The sequence below is a fragment of the Eptesicus fuscus genome, chromosome 14 (assembly GCF_027574615.1).
Source record: "Eptesicus fuscus isolate TK198812 chromosome 14, DD_ASM_mEF_20220401, whole genome shotgun sequence".
NCBI classification, from domain to species: Eukaryota; Metazoa; Chordata; class Mammalia; order Chiroptera; family Vespertilionidae; genus Eptesicus; species Eptesicus fuscus.
In genome coordinates, this window is record NC_072486.1 from 43,160,151 (window position 1) to 43,180,187 (window position 20,037).

Genomic DNA, 20,037 nt, shown 5'->3' on the forward strand with positions numbered 1-20,037 from the left:
AACTCTATCCAGTGGTCTGCTTGCTTCCATTTCTTTCATTTGTAACACGTACCTTTGTCTACACATTTTGGCTGCTTCCCTGTGTTTGTTTCTATGTATTAGGTAGAGCTGTTATGTCTCCTGGAATTGGTAGCGTGGCCTTTATAGTAGGTGACCAGTGGCTCAGTCTTCCCAGGCACCTGAGCTGGGCACTCTAGGTGCACCCCAGGTATCAGTTATTTTTAATGTAAATAAAATGCTGCATTAAGTACTATTTTTAAATATATATTTATTGTTGAAGTATTACAGCTATTTCCCAGCCCCCTGCCCCCAGGTCTTCACTACCTTATTGCCTGTGTCCATGGGCTATGTATATGAGTTTTTTGGTTTACTCTTCTTGCCCCTCCAACCCCACATCGAGATATCTCAGTCTTTCCATGCCTCCATGATTTGGATCTTCTTTTGTTGGTCAATACATTTTGTTCATTAAATTCCACAAATAAGTGAGATCATGTGATATTTGTCTTCCTCAGTTTTTCTAGCACTAATACTTGTGTGATATTCAAAACTGTGACTAGAATTATTTCTAGAGCATAGCAAGTTAGGTAAAATTTTGATCTTTGAACTCTAGAGGTTCTAGCTACTTCAGTAATTAGCAGCTCTATAATAAGTGAAAAGGAGAGGCAGTTGTCAGGCACTGCAGGGGGGAGGGGAGGTGGGAGCTAAAAGGGAGTCCCTCCGTCATACTACCAAAACAAAGTTGTAAGATCTTCCTCTGTCCCTTCAGACTGCAGGCAGACACTTTGTGACTTCCTTCTCCACTCAGAAGATCCTTTGATATCTACTTTCTCCTGAATAAAATGAGGCTTGGGAGGGGAAGAAACACAGTGTAATTATAACTCCAGGGGAAATCCTAGTCAGCCCATATGCCTCTAGAGACAACTCTATCTGAGGTACTATTAATAAAGAATAGTATCTGCAGCAAAAACAGAACTGAAATATCACCAACATGCCATTTATTATAGAAATAATAATTCTGAGACATCCAAGAAGGCCTCACCATCAAAACCATTTTTATACTCTACCTATATTATAAAAGGCCTAAGGCCCTAACGCCGTAACGACCAAAGACTGGCATGGGTGGGCAGGGCCACGAGATTTCGCACGCTGGGCTTCTAGTATTTTTATTTTATTTATTTATTTTTTTAAATATATTTTATTGATTTTTTACAGAGAGGAAGGGAGAGGGACAGAGAGTTAGAAACATCGATGAGAGAAACATCGATCAGCTGCCTCCTGCACACCTGCCACCGGGGATGTGCACGCAACCAAGGTACATGCCCTTGACTGGAATCAAACCCAGGACCCTGCAGTCCGCAGGCCGATGCTCTATCCACTGAGCCAAACTGGCCAGGGCTAGTATTTTTATATAACTGATGAGTTGGAGAATTTAATCACATTTTATTTCTAAAAGAGACTCTTCTTGGTTTCTTTAAAAAGAACAGATATTTTACTTGTGTAGGACTGGAAATTCATTTTCCCAACTCTTCCTATCTTTTGCTTGTACATTTGCAGAACTTAATTTTTAGGTTACTATAGAGAAAAGTAAGTAAAATTTTAGAGCTAGCTTTCCTCACTTTACAAATGAAATATCTGAAACCCAGAGAGGCTGTCTGCCCTCCTCCAGGTCACAAATGGGTCTCTCATCAGAGCCTGAGCCAGGATTAGCATTCAGACTCTCAGCTCCCCTCAGCACTCCCTGAACCATACTATACCCTGTGAATCAGCAGAGAACAATATGACAACCTGGCAAACTGTGGTTTTAGCTTTAGTTTATACGTACAAAACTAAACATGATATAAGGATTAACAAGGCAGATAGATAATACAACAAAGATTAATTTGGTTGGTATAAACAATGATCTGAGTTGGTTTATGTTATTAACCTCTGTGAAATCCAGTTAAAGGAGTTACTATGGTAAAACAAGCCTAACTTATTTTTTTAAAATATATATTTTATTGATTTTAGAGAGGAGGGTAGAAGGAGATAGAAACATCAACAATGAGAATCTTTGATTGGCTGCCTCCTGCACGCCCCCTACTGGGGATCAAGCCCGCAAACCCAGGCTTGTGCTCTTGCCTGGAATCGAACCCGGGACCCTTTAGTCTGCAGGTCGAAGCTATATTCTCTGAACCAAACCAGCTAAGGCTAGCCTAACTTATTTTTTAAAGCATACTCTTGATAGGTATATTCAAATGCTACAAAGAGATGGGGAACTACATTACAAAGAATAAATAATCTTAAAATGACTTTAGCCTTTTAACAATAAATTATTTCAATAGTTTATTTTTGTTAATGATAAGAATATTTTCTTAGTAAATTAAAGTAATTAATTTTATGACAATGAATAAAAAGCCAGAGCTAGAAAAGTTAACATACAGCATTATCTTGAAATTTCAAGGGTGAAAAGTGATTGGAATCTCACCTATGATTTTGAATCAATCAAGTTTGAATAAAAAACCGTATCTGGTTCTTTCATATTTCCAATGTAAAAGTCCTTTCACAGAAAAAACTCCACTTTTCTGTATGTGTTTAAATGATATTACAGTAAAAGGCAATATTTGGATAGCAGAATGTAGCTTGTGAATACATGTGATGTCAATTTAAAAAGAAATTAGCTTTTCCACATGGAAGAAAATCAATGATCAAATAAATTCAACATGATTATGGTGACTAAAGCAAAAAAAATTAAGTATGATATTTTTTCAGTTGGTTGGCACTACATTAATAAGTTTTCAAATATCAAACAATATAACACCAATATCTATCTACTACAACCAACTAGTACAATAAGATTCTTAAAATATAGCTAATTATTAACATCATAAAAATCTAATTCCCTTCCCTTATAAAGTCTGCCTTTGTGCTGTGCAAGCTAGTCCAAGCACCATCTTTTTCAGGATTCCCCAGAATTCATGAGTATTTCAGTTAAATCACGTTGAACCCTACGATTCCTCACTGGGTTCTGTGGATCTTCTGAACAGGCCTTCATTTATGGGAATATATGCACACACTCATCACAATTTTGAAAAGAATGAAAGGCCTTCATACATGTCAGATTTTAGTTTTATCCAGTCATTAATTTTCTGCAGAGTTGTTTTTTCTTGACGTAAAATTTTTGCAAGTTTGTTCATTTTTTCTTCATTTCTTTCTATGTACCTCAACCCTTCCAATTGAAGTTGATCCAGCTTTTCATTGCGACTTTCATCTAGAGGTATGTTTTCACACATTACAGGATTGAATCTAAAATAGGTGTCAGGAGGTAACAGACCATCAAGCATTACATGGACTTCTGTTAAAACAAACAGAGACAATAGGGTGATTAAGAAAAGTTATTCTACAGTGATCCAATGTTATCTTTTTTAAAAATTATATTCTTTTAGGAAAATTATAAAGCCTTGCTTATTTCATCATTCCAGCTAATTAACCTTAGAAAAGGAATCTAATCTAATAATAGACAAATATGCAAATTGACCGCACCTTCGCTACACCTAAGCCACGCCCACCAGCCAAGCCACGCCCACCAGCCAATCAGGATGAGTATGCAAATTACCCCAACAAAGATGGCGGCTAATTTGCATACCAAGACAGCATCGAAACGGGGGGAGGGGAGGAGAAGGGAGGAGCAAAGTCAGGGCTGGGGGAGAAGGCGGGGCGGGCGACAAGGGCGGGGCGGAGGCGGGGCCGAACGGAAACTCGGGCGGGCTGGAGAAGGCGGGGCAGGTGACAAGGGAGGAGCGGAGGCGGGGCCAGGGGGCGAAGGGAAACGCGGGCGGGCTGGAGGAGAAGGCTGGGCGGGGGACAAGGGCGGGGCGGAGGCGGGGCCGGGGGTGAACAGAAATGCGGACGGGCTGGAGGAGAAGGCGGGGCGGGGGACAAGGGCGGGGCGGAGGCGGGCAGGGGGCGAACGGAAACGCGGGCGGGCTGGAGGAGAAGGCGGGGCGGGGGACAAGGGCGGGGCGGAGGCGGGCAGGGGGCGGAGGGAAACGTGGGCTGGCTGGAGGAGAAGGCGGGGCGGGGGACAAGGGCGGGGCGGAGACGGGGCCGGGGCCGAAGGGAAACGCGGGCGGGCTGGAGGAGAAGGTGAGGCGGGGGACAAGGGAGGAACGGAGGCAGGGTAGAGTGCAGCAGGAAATCCTATTGCAGGATTTTTCCTGCAACGGGAAAGCTAGTCCATAATAATACACTGAGTGGCCAGATTATTATGATCTCTGAACGCATAATAATCTGGCCACTCAGTGTATATCCTATATAATAAAAGGCTAATATGCAAATTGTCCCCTCCACCAGGAGTTCGACCAGCAGGTAGGCCGGCCAACTGCCCATGTCCCCTCCCACTGGCCAGGCTGGCCGGACCCCACCCATGCACGAATTCATGCACCAAGGCTCTAATACACACACACACACACACACACACACACACACACACACACACACACACACACACTGAGTAGCCAGATTATTATGCATTCAGAGATCATAATAATCTGGCCAGTCAGTGTAAATATACTATAAAATAAAATTCACTTATCAGAATACTTCATATAATTCTGTTAAATTAGGATACTTGCTCTAATACTTTCTTCTCTCTGTTTTTGGTCATACTGTTAGCCACTGCTAAAATGCCTTTTCAACCTCCATTTTGTTTTTTCCTGGAGTTATCTTTATTGAGGCATAATTTACTCACAATAAAATTCACCAATTTTAGCCCTAACCGGTTTGGCTCAGTGGATAGAGTGTCAGCCTGCGGACTGAAGGGTCCCGGGTTCAATTCCGGTCAAGGGCATGTACCTTGGTTGCAGGCACATCCCCAGTGGGGGATGTGCAGGAGGCAGCTGATCAATGTTTCTCTCTCATCCATGTTTCTAACTCTCTATCCCTCTCCTTTCCTCTCTGTAAAAAATCAATAAAATAGATTAAAAAAAAAATTCACCAATTTTAAGAAAAAGACAAGTTCTGACACATATACAATGTAACAACCACAACAATCATGACATAGGACATTTCCATCACTTAAAAAAGTTCCATCATGCTTCTTTATAGTTGGTTCCTCTTGTCATTATCTCTTCTAGAATTTCACATAAAATTTTAAGGATATAGCCCTTGTATGCCTAGCTTCTTTTACTTAGCAAAATGCTTTTGAAATTCATCTATGTTGTAGCATATATGAATAATTTTTCTTTTTACTGCTGACTAGTATTTCATTGTACAATATAGCATAATTTGTTCTCTCCTGTCTAGTTCTCTTCAGTTTTTAGATATTAGTAATAATCGTCCTATAAATATTTACCCCTAAGTATTTTTGTGGATTGATGATTCCATTTCTTCCGGGGATGAAATTGCTGGACATAAGGTAAAAGTATGTTTTTTGTTTTTTAAAAGAACTACAGCACTGTTTTCCAAATGGCTGTACCATTTTGCATTCCAACCATCAATACAGAAGAGTTCCCACTACTTCACATCTTTGCCAAAACTTGGGATTGTCAGTCTTAATTTTAGCCATTCCAAAGGATGTAGTACCTTGTGGCTTTAATATTCATTTCCCTAATGACTAATGATGTTGAGAAGTCTTTCACCTGTATGTCTTCTTCATGGAATGTCTGTTCAAATATTTAGCTCATTTTTTTTTTTTTTTACTGAATTTCTTTTTCTTCTTTTATAGATAATATATAAGAATTCTCTCTAGATTTTGGATATGATTACATATTTCTGATAATGGATCAGATACATGTTTCACTAATATTTATTTCAGCCTGTAGCTTGTCTTTTCATTATTAAAAGTGTCTTTGAAATATCAAAATTTGTAATTTGATAAAGTATTAATTTTTCTTTTTGGTTCATGCTTTTTGTGTTTTATCTAAAAAATCTTCATGTAGGTCAAGGCTATTAAGATTTTTCTCCAGGGTATTTTTCTAGAAGTTTTATAGTTTTAGCTGTTATAATTGGGTCTAAGGTCCATTCAAGTTAATTTCTGTATATAGAATGGTCAAGGTTCAATTTTTGGAATATAGTTATCTGGTTGTCCCAGTACCATTTGTTGAAAAGAATATCCCTTACTCATTGAGTTACCTTTATCAAAAAACTTTTGAGCTTATGTTTATAGATCAATTTCTGTGTTCTCTTATTACATACCACTGACCTATGCCCATCTTTATGCAAATAACATAGTCCCTTGCTTACTGTATTTGTATAGTTTTGAAATCAAAGCGTGTAAGTACTCCAACTTTGTTCTTTTTAAAAACTGTCTTGGCTATTTTAGGTCCTGTGCATATCCATATAAATTCTTCATTAACTAGAGCATAAATACATAAAGGCAGCATTTCATGTTTCTTAAAAATTTCAAATGAGCCTATCACAGGGTTTGCACAAAGTATGTCTTTAAGTATTATGAAACTTACTGATTAAAGTTTTTTTCCCCTCAGATTGCTTACAGTAAGAATATTTTATTGACTTGACAACAAAATTTCACATAGTGAAAAATCCAGTATATCAGCTTTTCTTGAGTTATCATTTAATATATGAAAGTCCTCAGTGGGTCATTTAAGATCCTCCCATAGGCTAATGACTTAACTAATAACATGGTAATATGGAAAAAGTGAGATTCAAAAGCAAGGAGCTAAGTGGTAACAATTCTTTGTAAAAATTTAATAACTGACCACATAAGACTTAAAAATAAAATAATAAAATAAAGAGATCTAGCAAGTTTGGGGAACAGCAAAAATGAAAGGGTAGCCAGCTACACTATATAAAAGGGACACATTTGAAAGGGGAAGGTGAGGAATAGATGTATTCAAAAGCTGGGTCTTACAGGGCCTGTAAATTTCAGTGAATAATATTTCTGGATTTGGTTCTAGGTATGATAGGAAGCCTGGAGGGTTTTGAGCAGGGTAAAAAACATAATTTATGTTTTTTAAAAAAATCACTTCAGCTTTTATATGAAGACTAGATTATTGGGGCAGAAAGAGTGAAGAACTTATTCTAATTCCAGTTTGCCTCCACATTACTAAATAATCGAATTCTGTAAGTATTCTAATTCTCTCACTGTTACGTGTATATTTGAACCAACCTGACTCCTTTTCTTTTCCGTTTCGCAACTGGCATAATAGTCTCCAACCAAGCCTTTGTGCTAATCCAGGTTTAGATACTTTTCCAACTGTAAGTAGGCAAAGGTAGCACTAACTCCCGCATGGAGAACAGCCTCTATTCCAGGGTCATTTAGAAGAAATGAGTGAGGAGAAATAAAAACAGAAGACTTGCTCCCATGTGCTTCCTAAGCCTACACAATACAGACATAACATATTCTTCTGCAGTTAGCATGAGCATATTCTACTAAAAGCTGAATTTTAGAAGTTAAAGTGCTCTAAAATAGCAAACAACCAACCTTCTGTATCTGTTGCACTGTTGATAACATTAGACAGTTTGGCTTTCAAGCTTGTATATGTCATGGTGTTTTTCACATCACTCTCGTAACGTCCAGTGCCTAAGGACACTATACACTCTAGGGGGACGTCTGGCCAAAGACATTTACATTCATGCATTGCTAAGGCTGAAGGGTTATTCAGAAGCAAACCTCCATCCTGCAAAATTAAGTTAAGAAAATATAATACAGAACTCTTAAAAGTGAAATTCTATTTTACAAATATGAAAAGAAAAATTATATTTTAAACAGTTTGAAATTTAGTCATAGGAAAAGCTGGATTATATAATAAATTCATCAACATATTACTTAAAAACAAAAGGTTCCTTTAACTCGAATTGATTTTATATATCACAGATACAAAGAAGTCATGCAAAAACTCACTGGCCTCACTGGCCTTATTAAGCTTTCATTTCTTATTATGAAAGTTCTTTGAACTTCTTGGATTGCTTTGCACATTTTGCTCAAAACTACTGAAATGAATTGAATTAGTTTTTAAAGATATATTATCCTTATTTAATGGTTAATATAGTTCCTATATAAAACCTAAGAAAAGGATTATGATTCTGCCCAGCTGGTGTGGCTCAGTGGTTGAGCATCGGCCTATGAATCAGGAGGTCACGGTTAGATTCCTGGTTAGGGTATATGCTGGGGTTGTGGGCTTGATTCCCAGTATGGGGTATGCTGGAGGCAACTGATCAATGATTTTTCTCTCATCATTTATGTCTCTCTCTCTCTCTCTCCCCTCCTCTCTGAAATAAAAAAATAAAAAAAAGAATTATGGTTCTCCTAAACAATTAAAGCTAATTCTTCTTTCACAAGTCAAATATAAACAAATTAATTCAACAAATTTAAGCTGAAATTTTGTTAACAGTATAATTTCAAAGTATCACCATTCATTATAATGCAGACATAACCTAACCAAGCAGGCAAGTTTTGTATTTCTAAGCATTTATCTATTACCAATATTATTTTGAAGAATTCAAAAATGCTGATTGAGTACTATTAAAATGTAGTAGAATGTAGTGCAAATTTCTCTCTGTAACTTTTACCTATTAGTTTTAGATTTTGCATTTTGAAGTTTCACAGAATTGGTCATCTTCTACTCCCACAATGTAGCCATTTGTGAATTATTTGCAGTTTTCTGAATGAGCCACATTCTCTGGCCTTCATGCCTTTGCTCATGTTGTCATCTCAAAACACTCTTTCCCTGGCCTCCTCCTTTGCTCAACCAACCCCGACTTTTTCTTGAAAATATGGTCCAAGAGTCATTTATTCTATTAAGAACCTAACTGAGCCGAAACCGGTTTGGCTCAGTGGATAGAGCGTCGGCCTGCAGACTGAAAGGTCCCAGGTTCGATTCCGGTCAAGGGCATGTACAATGGTTGCGGGCACATCCCCGGTAGGGAGTGTGCAGGAGGCAGCTAGTCGATGTTTCTCTCTCATCGATGTTTCTAACTCTCTATCCCTCTCCCTTCCTCTCTGTAAAAAATCAATAAAATATATTTTAAAAAAAAAAAAAAAAAGAACCTAACTGAATACTAACATATTGAGTAGAAAACAATTCATTTCTATTGGAAGATAAGACATTACTGAATTCTATAGTAGTACTATATTGAACAAGAAATTTGAAATGTCATACCCAGTAATAGGAAGAGAAATATAACCTTAAATTGTCATTCAATAACACAACACATATTTTAAATGAAGGTCCTGTTATCAAAGGGAGCGTGGCTCGTCTCCCCCAGATGCTGGTGGAAGCTGGAGTAGCATTTCCAGAGGCCCAGGTGAGTGCTGGGATATGTACAGAGCTCTGGGCTGATCACAGGATTTCAGTTCTCTCTCCAGGACCAGTTTCCCTCAGTGTTATCTGTCTTGTCTGTCTCTGGCACCAGAGCTTCCCAGCACCAGACACCCTGGATCATCCACACATTCTCATTGTTTCAGAGATATAAGCACGTGGCTATATATAAATTACTAAATTACTTTTACACCTGAAACTAATATAATATTATATGTCAATGATAACTGAAACAAAAGTTCTTTTAAAAAATCACCAAAATTGTCAAACAGATTGGATTCTGCATTTCCAGGGACTGTGCTTCATTTGTAATTTTTATCACATTTAGAAAGCCAATCAGATGTACTACTTCATTTTTCCCAACAATAAAACTATCATAATTGGCTATGTGAATCACTTTATATGAAAGACTGAAATATGCTCTTCCTAAAATATGCTCTTCAAGCAGGCAGCTTGTTAAAGAGAAACCAACAACAAATAAAAATAGCTTCTACTGCACATCTTCTGCTACATGGAGACATAAAGAAGAAAGTCTCCTTGGTTGATTCCTCAGTAAGGTCAGTGACATTTAATAAGTGCTAATTCTTTTTAATCATGTAAAGGTTTACAAGATAGGCCATAGACTCAACTTACCTGATGAAGATCACTTCCCAATGCATACTCTGCAAAGTAGCCTGGGGCAGCAGACGAGGCTCTAATGGCCTCCCACATTTTGTACTGACAGCCTCCCAAATAGTGAGAGTTGACTCCAGGAAAATGACCATAGTTTCTGAACACAAAAGCTTTTGGTATTACCCCTCTGTTTACTATGGTACTTACTGCAGCTACCTAGTAAATTAAAAAGTGAACAATATCCATTGTAAGCAGCAATATTTGGGATTTGTAAAAATTAAATATTATTTAGTAGTATGAAAGAAAATATAAATAAGCAAGAGTGAAAGAGCACTAGAGGGAGCTGTATTTGATTTTTCATGGTTATAGCTTGTTATCCAAAAATAAATACAAACTGCATGGAATTCCTAGGTGCAGAAATCCTACTCCTTAATCAAGTAAGTATTATCAAAGAACATCGAACTTAAGCAACACTCAGATCACTGTGTTTCAAACAAAATCAAAAAAGAAGCCATACTGACACTTATTCTAGTAACAACTACATTTTGAAAATTGGGATTTCATTTGTATATAATATATATCTAAGATACATATATAATTTCTTTTAAAAAACCTAGGAGAGAAAATTGCACAATTTTTCTTAAGTCACTAGATTTGATTAACCCTTATAAGTCTTCCTTATCTTTAGTCTAGGTTTTTCATGGATCTTAAACTTTTGTTGTACTTTTACTATATACAGATAATGATCACATCCCACATCTTCCTAGAATAACTCAACATATAAGGAACAATATAATCCTTAAAAAAGAGGTTCCTAAGAAATTTTTCCTTTAATAAAGGGCCTTCAGCATAAGTGTTTTCACCTAACCTTCAATTCCAGTAAGGTGTTATATACTTGAAACTTACCTTAGGACATGTGGGGTCTCTTGCTGTTTCAATCATTAGTGAAGAACCCATTTTTTCCCTTTATTAAAGGGGAAGAAATAAATTATATCAAAATTATTTATCTCCTAACATCAGGGAATATATGTTATGCAATTACTGTTTGCCCATGGCTTTATCAAAGCACTATGAGGGACCAAATTAAAAAAAAAAAAAGTATATGAATCTCCTCTAGGAGGCTTATCATCTAACTAATGTACATGAAACAATATGTGGTTAGTATTTATTAATTTATTATTGAGTAATAAATTTACTAATTTATTACTCAAATTATAAGTATCTACTGTAGTATTTGGGAAAGATGCATGGAGGTGTAGCTTGAAAAGGACACCAAAACATGGCAAGGTAACACATTCAAAGTCAGGACCTAAGAGGGGAAAGGCACAGAGGCAGAATCAATCTGTTTTCAGAGTTCTCCTGACAGAATAAAGCTGCTGTGTTGAGATAAGACTGCAGAATGGGTAGGCTAGTTACAGAGTAGTCCAAAAACCAGATCAGGACATTAAGACTTTAAACTTAATGTCCCGATCTGTATTAGCAACACAGTCAATGTCACCCCACAAAAAACGTTTATTAAGTCATCTGAGTTGGCATTTGAATTACTGCAACATTACAGAAATTGTGCTTTGGGCAGCAATTTTTACAAGTCCATTATAGGGGAATTTTATTTCAGTGCAGATTTTTTCCTGACTTAAAAATTATGTTTTCCCCTTGTATTGAATATAAAAACTATGTTTTTTACCAACCTGCCTCCGTAAGACAAATACATTTTTCTAATTACATTTTTTTCAAATGATACTCCTATTTTTCAACTAGAATGTTAGTAAATTCATCTAACGTTAGTATTTACAAATTAGGTAGTGACCTACCCTTCACAACCTTTTAAAAATATCAAAGAAAATTACTTTCTAAAATGGACAAGGTCTTTGTCTTTCCCCATCTGACCTATGATCTTCTGCATGAAGATCAATGTAATTTTATTCTTCTACAGATCTTTTACTTTATCTTTTCATAGAAATCTAGAAGCTGCTTTCACAGTTTAAGCAAAATTCATATTTGCTTTTTGTTTAAACTTTGATTTATTAACTGAACTGAAATGCATTAGTGAATAAAGTTATAAATATAAATTCAAAAATAAAGTCAGGAACATTGTTTATTTCAGAGAGATGTCAAAATACAAAAACGATTTTCAACATTCCTAGATTTTATTGATGCTATAATTAAAAATAATGTCCCTAAAATAAGATAAAATTGTCACAGAAAAAAACACACAACACCTATAAAAATGCTCTCAATAAACAATGAAAGAAAAAAAGAAAAAAGTCCAGAGAGTAGGTGTGGTAGATTATAATAATAATGGCTCCCAATGAATTACACTTCTGATATCTATATTTCTGTATATAGTTCCTTTCCACATAACCCTGAGTTTGAGTGGCTTTGGTCAACTGAACATCGGCAGGCATACCATTAGCAAAATCTTTTAATTTTTAAAATCTCTACTACTAATTTTAAACTTGGTTCATGTCAAGTAAAAGTTAAATCATACACAGCAAAGGTGTAGAAGGATTTGTTTTAATGAGCCCAATGGTAGATTTGACTATGAAGTTTGAACTGTTAACTGTCTAACAATTTTAGACTTGTGGCTTTCTTTCTATGGTTTGTCTTTGCTTTTCCTTCTATGCTACACTAGTTGGCCATGTAGCAATAGTACTGTGCAATATTACAAAAAGAATTGGGAAAATGTTTATGGATATCATATCTATTATAGTTTGCGATAGTATTTTTCTCTAGTTCTCTGTGATTTAATATTACCAAGCTTTCTGTACTTTGTTACAAAAAGCCGGGTTACCAGGTAACTATTTTGGTGAGTGTCAAAAAGAATTTATGGTGTATTTCTGTTGATTCACTTTGAATTTAAATAAGTAAATAAATAAGTAAAATAAATGGAAGCTTGTAAGTACTTTTGCACCAGGGCTTTTATTTTTGGAAAGTGAGGAAGACTAATACGGTAAGTAAAAACAATAGGATGCAAAACATGGTCTATATACAATATGGTCTCAAATTTTAAAAAGGCAATTGCAACTTTTACATGAAAATCTCACATGCATAAACCCAAGAAAATAGAGACTAGAATAGATTCACCAAAATATTAAGTGATTATATCTAACTACTAGGATAATTTAATTTTATATTTTCAGAATTTTTTCAAATTAATATGCACATATTGCCTAGATAATCAAAATGTTTTTTAAAAAGAATAATTATAACTTACTTAAGAATATTTTCCCATGTTTGACTGTCATAAAATGCATGGCTCCAACTCATTTTGACTGTCCCAACAATGACATTTTGTGAAAACACATCTGTTCCTAATTTTCGATAAAGTTCTTCACATTCATCCAGAGGCATATGAAAGAATCCCAACATGAATGCTAATATAGCACCTGAAAGAAAAAATCTTTTGTTTTTGTCAGTGTTGATGATATAATACTTTAAAATATTCTGAATCACAGACCTGGTTAAAACTCTGCTTTTGATACTTTCAAACTGTGTCACCTGGGACAAAATACTTAACCTATCAAAGCCCTATTTCTTTTTCATCTAAAAAACAAGGGTAATTACAACAACTAACATTTATAAAGTTCTTATATTGGGATAACACATGTAAATGGCTTTAATTACTAGGCCTCAATAAGGATACATAAATGGCAACCGATGATGATGATGACAATTTAAAAATATATAAAAATGTGTTATTTTACATTATATTAAATAATACATAATTAAGATATTGTGGCAGAGAATAACCTTTCTAACCTTAATAAATCCCTTAGTTTTGGTCACAGAATACAGTATATTTGACAATTTAACAATTCATTAAAAAATTGCTTCTTCAGATTGGTCCTGGGAACCAATGTAATTAAGTAAATTAGGTCTCTGGAATGTCCTTTTAAATAGCAGATTTCATATCCTAGCTGCAATTGGTAGGACACACTGCCACCTAGTGTACATAATTGGCCTAATCCTGAACTAACAAGAAACTGGAGAAAGGTTTAGGGGATGGGAAGAGGGTTGGACAAAGCAAAGAAAGAGAAAAAAAACAACCCAGGAAAGTATTATCATAATGTATTTTAAATATTTCATATGTTATTATAGTAAAAGTCTTATTCTAATAAAAGGTAAGATAGCATGCATTGTATGGCATAACTATGGCATAACTATATAATAGAAATTGCTATTTTTCAATTTGTGGAAAAGTTATAATTAATACAAGAAATAACTTGCCAAAAAATTAAGTTCCTTTCTTTTTAAACAGAACTACTATGAAGATGAGCAGATATTTAAAAAGCTGAATTTTATCGAACTGGTAAGTACTTTACTGATGAATTAAGTATAAATTTATTAACTTTTGAGAAATTACGAAATAAAATTTCTATATTAGAATATACAAAATGGAAAAAAGAAAAGTATAAGTACAGTATTATAAATTAAGTTTAACATAAACTAGAAAACAATGGAAAATATATATTGTGGTTAATACAGAAATGTACATATTTCATAAACTGATATTCTATACCATGAGTAAATTTCTACAACTTAAAATTCTCTTTCATGAGCACCCATCTACTAAGAATAGTGCCTCACAGAGGGACACCTCTCATAAATAAGTACAATCTTTTCCATCTTTAATATTCTACTGGTTCAAGTACAACTTAAGTACCTACTTTCCTTACATTTCATCACTGAAGGTGACTAGACCATACGGCAATAATTCATAATTCATAACTGGTCACTGTGACTTTTTAAAAAATGTTAGACAATGCATTCCAAACTATTCTCTTAATGTTAATTTATTTCCAATAAATATTTTAAAAAGTTAATTATTAGAAAATTATTAAAAAAGAATTATTCATCAAAACATGAAATTAATACCCATTTTTTCAAAGAATGATATTGAATATAAGTGCTTAATGTTCTTTTTCTTAATGCACTGCTGGGATGTAGCACCCCCATAATGATAATTACCTGTGCTTACACCACAGATGTAATCAAACAGCTGGTGAACCGGCTTCTGAGTAAGTTCAACTAATTTTCTCAGTGTTTGAAGAGCAACCAAACCCCTATAGAAAAAAATAAAGACAAAATGAGAACTCGTGTTTCAAGGAAAGCTAAGTTATTGAACAAAACAATCCTAAAAATGACATTTCTAACATATATGCTAACATGAAAACTAATAATATAATTTAGCATCAGTAAAAGTTGCTTAAGTTTTTAAGGTCACTTTTCAATATCTGATATCATTTTCTTATATATATATTTTTAAATCCTCACCCGAGGATATGCTTTTATTGACTTTTCAAGAGGAAGGGAGAGAGAGAAAAAAACATTGATGTGAGAGAGAAACATTGACTGGCTGCCTCACATACATGCTTGGACTGGGGATTGAACCTGCAACCTAGGCATGTGCCCTGACCAGGAATCAAACCCACCACCATTTGGTGTTTGGGAGGATGCTCCAACCAACTGAGCCACACTGGCCAGGGCTGAATATTCAATATCTAAGTAATGGTACAAAACCTGTGCTATAGCTGCACTTCTTTAAATTTATACTAGTATCTAGACTACAAAGATATGCCAATGTAAGATTTTTTTAAAAACAATACCCCAACTGTGGAAAATACTTAAAGTCTCCACTCACCAGTTTTGGGAGGCCATATATTGGTTTCTTCTCTCACCAATGTAGCTGGTCACTGATGCTTCTATATGGCTTTGTTTTATATATTTTGTCTTATTTTTTAAGCTTTTATTCATTTTTTAAAACTTAACAGTATTAGGACAATGCTCTACATTAAGGATGTGTTAATTTATCTGCTGACTTTATTCATTTCTGGATTCTTGCCAAAGGTGGCAAATAGCTTCATAATGAATATGAAAGATGAAATAGTCTAGGAAGTGTAGGCAAATTCAGAGAGTGTAACAAGTGAACAATTTTTTTATTTTTAAAAATGTATTCTTCAATTATAGTTGACATAGAACATTATGTTAGTGTCCGGTGTATAACACAGTGATTAGATATTTATATAACTTACAAAGTGCTCACCCTGATAAATTTAGTAACCTACCCGACACCATACAGTTATTACAATATTCTTTACTATATTTCCTATACTGTACTTTACATCCCCATCACTATTTTGTAACTACCAATTTGTACTTCTAAATCCTTTTACCTTTTCACCCATTCCCCAAAACACCTCCCATCCAGCAACCATCAGTTTGTTTTGTGTGTTCATTAACTGTGTTCTTTAGATTCCATATATAAGTGAAATCATTTGGTAATTGTCTTTGTCTGATTTATTTCACTTAGCACAATGCTCTCTAGAATGTGGATAATTCTTAATACTAGGAGAATATACAGAAATAATTAAACATAATAATCCCAACACAAGGTGTGAGATAGAGAAGTCCTAAACACAATGGTAGCCAGATACCACAAAATAAAATTTGGAGTGCCAAATTATGCTTTGATACTGTGAAAAGGAAGTCACCAGAAAATATTGTAAGATTCAAGTAAAAAACCAAAAATGTTGATTTTTTTTTAATTGCAAGAAGTAATGTGGATTTGAAGAGTAATAAGAGTACATAAGATGGCATATAAGAGATACATTATGAATTCAAGGTGAGACATGAAGCATTAAAGATAATGCTGAAGAAAAATATTTAACAATGTGACCTCCATTACTTATAAAAATGAAATAAAACATGTACATATATATCATAGAAAAATATCTGAAAAAATAAAAATATTAAAAATAATCTTGAAATTTTGAGCTATGATTTGTTTATATATTTTTCTCACAAGTTTTACTTGTAGTAGTATAATGAGGAGAAACTATTCAAAAATGCTACATTTAGCCCAGTGGTGTGGCTCAGTGACTAAGCGTCAACCTATGAACCAGGTGGTCATGGTTCCATTCTCAGTCAAGGTATATGCCCGGGTTGCAGGCTGGATCCCCAATGTGGGCATGCAGGAGGCAGCCGATCAATGATTCTCTCTCATCATTGATGTTTTTATTTCTCCCTTCCACTCTGAAATCAATAAAAATATTATTTTTAAAAAGTTCTTTTATAACCATTACTTTACCAAATGACTAGTTGACATATGGGTAAGACAAAAATAAGACATTATAAAACACTGCCAAGATTTTAAGAGAATCTTGGTTGATAAACTTTCCTAAAACTACCCAAAATGTCTGAAAAGACCAAACTAAAATATAAGTAGTATGTCAAATTAAAGAAATTCAGATATGTTAAAGAAGCTTTGAGACTGATTAAGAAATTTTAAAAAACTATTTCATGTTTCATTTTAAAAATTCAATTTTGTAATGATATACCAAAATAGTTTTAAAAAATTCCTATGACTGAATTGGAACTATAGTTTTTTTGTGTTATTTTTTTGTTGATCCTCAAATGAGGATTTTTTTTCCCACTGAATTTCAGAGAGTAGAAGTGGGGAGAGAGGGAAACATCAATGTGAGAGGCACACATCAACTGGTTGCTTCCCACACTCACTCCGACCGGGCCAGGGATTGAACTTGCAACCAAGGTGTATGCCCTTGACCAGGAAATGAACCCCTGACCCTTCAATGCGCAGGCCAACACTCTAACCAGAGAGAAACACAAGCCAGGTTGGAGCTACAGTTTTTAAAAATCAATTTTCTATTCTTACCTTGTTCCTCCACCATCAATTGTGAGAATTCGGATTCCTCTTCCTTTCACTGGATCCACATAGCCAATTAAAGCCAAAATTTCTCTAACTGCAGCCTGAAGAGTTTCATCCTTAATTTGTCGCAATCGTAATAAATATGGAATAATTTTCTCCTGAATTGAGAAAAAAAGACTTTTTTGTTACTTTTACCAAATCAAATGTGAAAATGTATTATTATTTTTAACCAACATGTGTAGGCCTCCACAATCAAGGTGCAAGTGTTTATTATTTTCTAAGTAATCTTAACTGATACATTAGTGTTTGACTTTTTAATGTCAATTACTATCTAGAATATATTTGTCCTAATATTTAGGTAAAAAAATTAACCTATATCCAAATATATCTTTTAAAAAGTGGAATACTTAAGAATTAGAGAAAATGTAATTTGCTTAACACAAATTTATAAACTATTAATGTTACAACAAAAGGTTATTATAAATTTTATACAATATTTTGTCTAAATTCCAAAGTTAAGATGAATCTGCTTCATAGTAATTATTAAACTTGCTATTAAAGGAAAAATTATCTTGTGTACACTGCACATGGGACATAAGGGTACCTCACAATGAAGTATATAAATAAAATTAAGGTAGAAGGCAAAAGCTGACCATTATAATTAAAAAATTAGTTTAAACTGAGAATTCAAGATTCTAAGCATTCAACGTCATAATGTTGATCAGAGGCAAGAGCTTAAATCCTAGGGTGCTATGTTGAGTTTCCCAAAGACCCTCTAGGTTCTGTGCACTGAAGTATCTTATCTGGTCAACAGCGGGTCGTAACGGTCACCTGGGCTTTTATATAGTATATACAAATTTCGTGCACTGGTAGGGTCCCTAGCGGCTGCAGGCTGGGACCTCCCTCCCTTCCCCTGGCTGGCCCTGCCCCCTGGTCGAACTCAAGGACAACTCCCGGTTGAGGGGACAATTTGCATACTATGCTTTTATTATACAGGATATAGATATATGTATACTGTATACACATATATCACAAAATATATTAAAATATTTATACCTATAAATATTCCCCAATTATTCCCCAATGAAAGAGATGCCCCAAATCAGTAAGAAAAAGCCGTCCAACCCAATGGAAAAATGAACAAGACCTGGAATATGCACTTCACAAAGGAAGTATAAAAATGGCCAATAAACACTGATAAAGGTGCTGAACTTCACTATTACCAGAGAAATACAAATTTAAGCCACAATTTAACATCACTAAACATCAAACAAAATGGTTAAAATAAAAAAGATGAATAATATAAAGTGCTGGAGAGGAAGGAGAACAACCAGAAGGCTCATACAATTCTGCTGAAAGTATAAATTGGTATAAATACTTTGTAAAACCATCTGGCAGTATCTACTAAAGATGAAAACAGGCCTACACTATGAGCAGGAATACTACTTTTGGGTATATACCCAAAAGAAAAGAAGACATATGTTTTCCAAAAGACACATCTCATAAGCAAAATTCCTAAATATTCCCAAATTGAAACTATCCAAATGTCCATCAGCAGTAAAACTGATAAATACGTTGTACTATATTCACAATTCGGCCACCATAAATACGGTACACACAAAAAAAAATAAAACTCATATAAATGTCTTTTAATAAACAATTCTAACATTTTTAAAAAGCTCAATTCTTGTTAGTAATTAAACATTTAGTTGGGAAAGTTCACATGAAAGTGTACATGCTAACATGTCTTAAGCAATTTATCAAATTCAGTAAGATGCTTATTATTTAGGGAAAGAAAGTTTTCTTTAGACTACTTACATTTTCATTTATAACTTGTCTGAATATACATTCCTATATCACATTTCTCCTGGATACTGAAGGGTCCTTAGTTATGCAAAATAAGAATCTTCAAAACTTCTTTTAGCAAGACTATTCATAATAGACTAAAACTGAAAACTACTCTGAAATCCATCAATAGTACAATGAAGAAATAAATTATGATACATTCAAACCATGAAATATAAAAGCAAAAAGAATGAATGATATACAACTACCCACAACAATATGAATGATTTCTACCAATATGCTGAATGAAAGAAGCCAATCACAATATTTCATATAATATACAACATCAGGTAAAACTAACCTGTGATTACTTTTTGGGGAGAATGTGATTTGGGGTACAAGTAAAATCTATTCTTCAACTGGGTGCTTGGTTACATGATGTGTTCAGTTTGTGAAAATTCAGCGAACTTTATACTCACAATTTACTTCAATAAAATGTTTTTAAAGAGTTCTTTAAAATACAGAATTCTGTTTTAGGTCTCTACTTTCAGTATGTCACTGAAATGTTAAATGGACTTAGATGCATATCTATCTATATTTAGAAAATTTATCTTTTAGGTAAGAGATTACATCTATGTGAAAGATAATCCCAAATTTTATGAACATGAATGATCTATAATAACAAAAGCGTAATATGCTAATTAGATCAGACATCTT

The 20,037-nt window shown here is 34.6% G+C and overlaps 1 protein-coding gene across 3 annotated transcripts in view; it reads right to left on the reverse strand.

Annotated features, from left to right (window-relative positions):
* Positions 1 to 2,309: 2,309 nt before the first annotated feature.
* Positions 2,310 to 20,037, reverse strand: part of PNPLA8 (patatin like phospholipase domain containing 8) — a 30,709-nt gene continuing 12,981 nt past the window's right edge. For 2 of the 3 annotated variants that reach the window (XM_054726167.1, XM_008150217.3), the window contains exons 4-10: positions 17,542 to 17,693; positions 14,838 to 14,932; positions 13,084 to 13,255; positions 10,776 to 10,833; positions 9,891 to 10,085; positions 7,421 to 7,616; positions 2,310 to 3,331 (exon numbers count right to left, since the gene is read on the reverse strand). In XM_054726167.1, coding sequence (XP_054582142.1) covers positions 3,057 to 3,331; positions 7,421 to 7,616; positions 9,891 to 10,085; positions 10,776 to 10,833; positions 13,084 to 13,255; positions 14,838 to 14,932; positions 17,542 to 17,693 — 1,143 coding nt within the window. In that variant the 3' untranslated portion in view covers positions 2,310 to 3,056. The remainder of the gene's footprint in view (positions 3,332 to 7,420; positions 7,617 to 9,890; positions 10,086 to 10,775; positions 10,834 to 13,083; positions 13,256 to 14,837; positions 14,933 to 17,541; positions 17,694 to 20,037) is intronic. The other variant, XM_054726168.1, reaches the window with a different exon arrangement.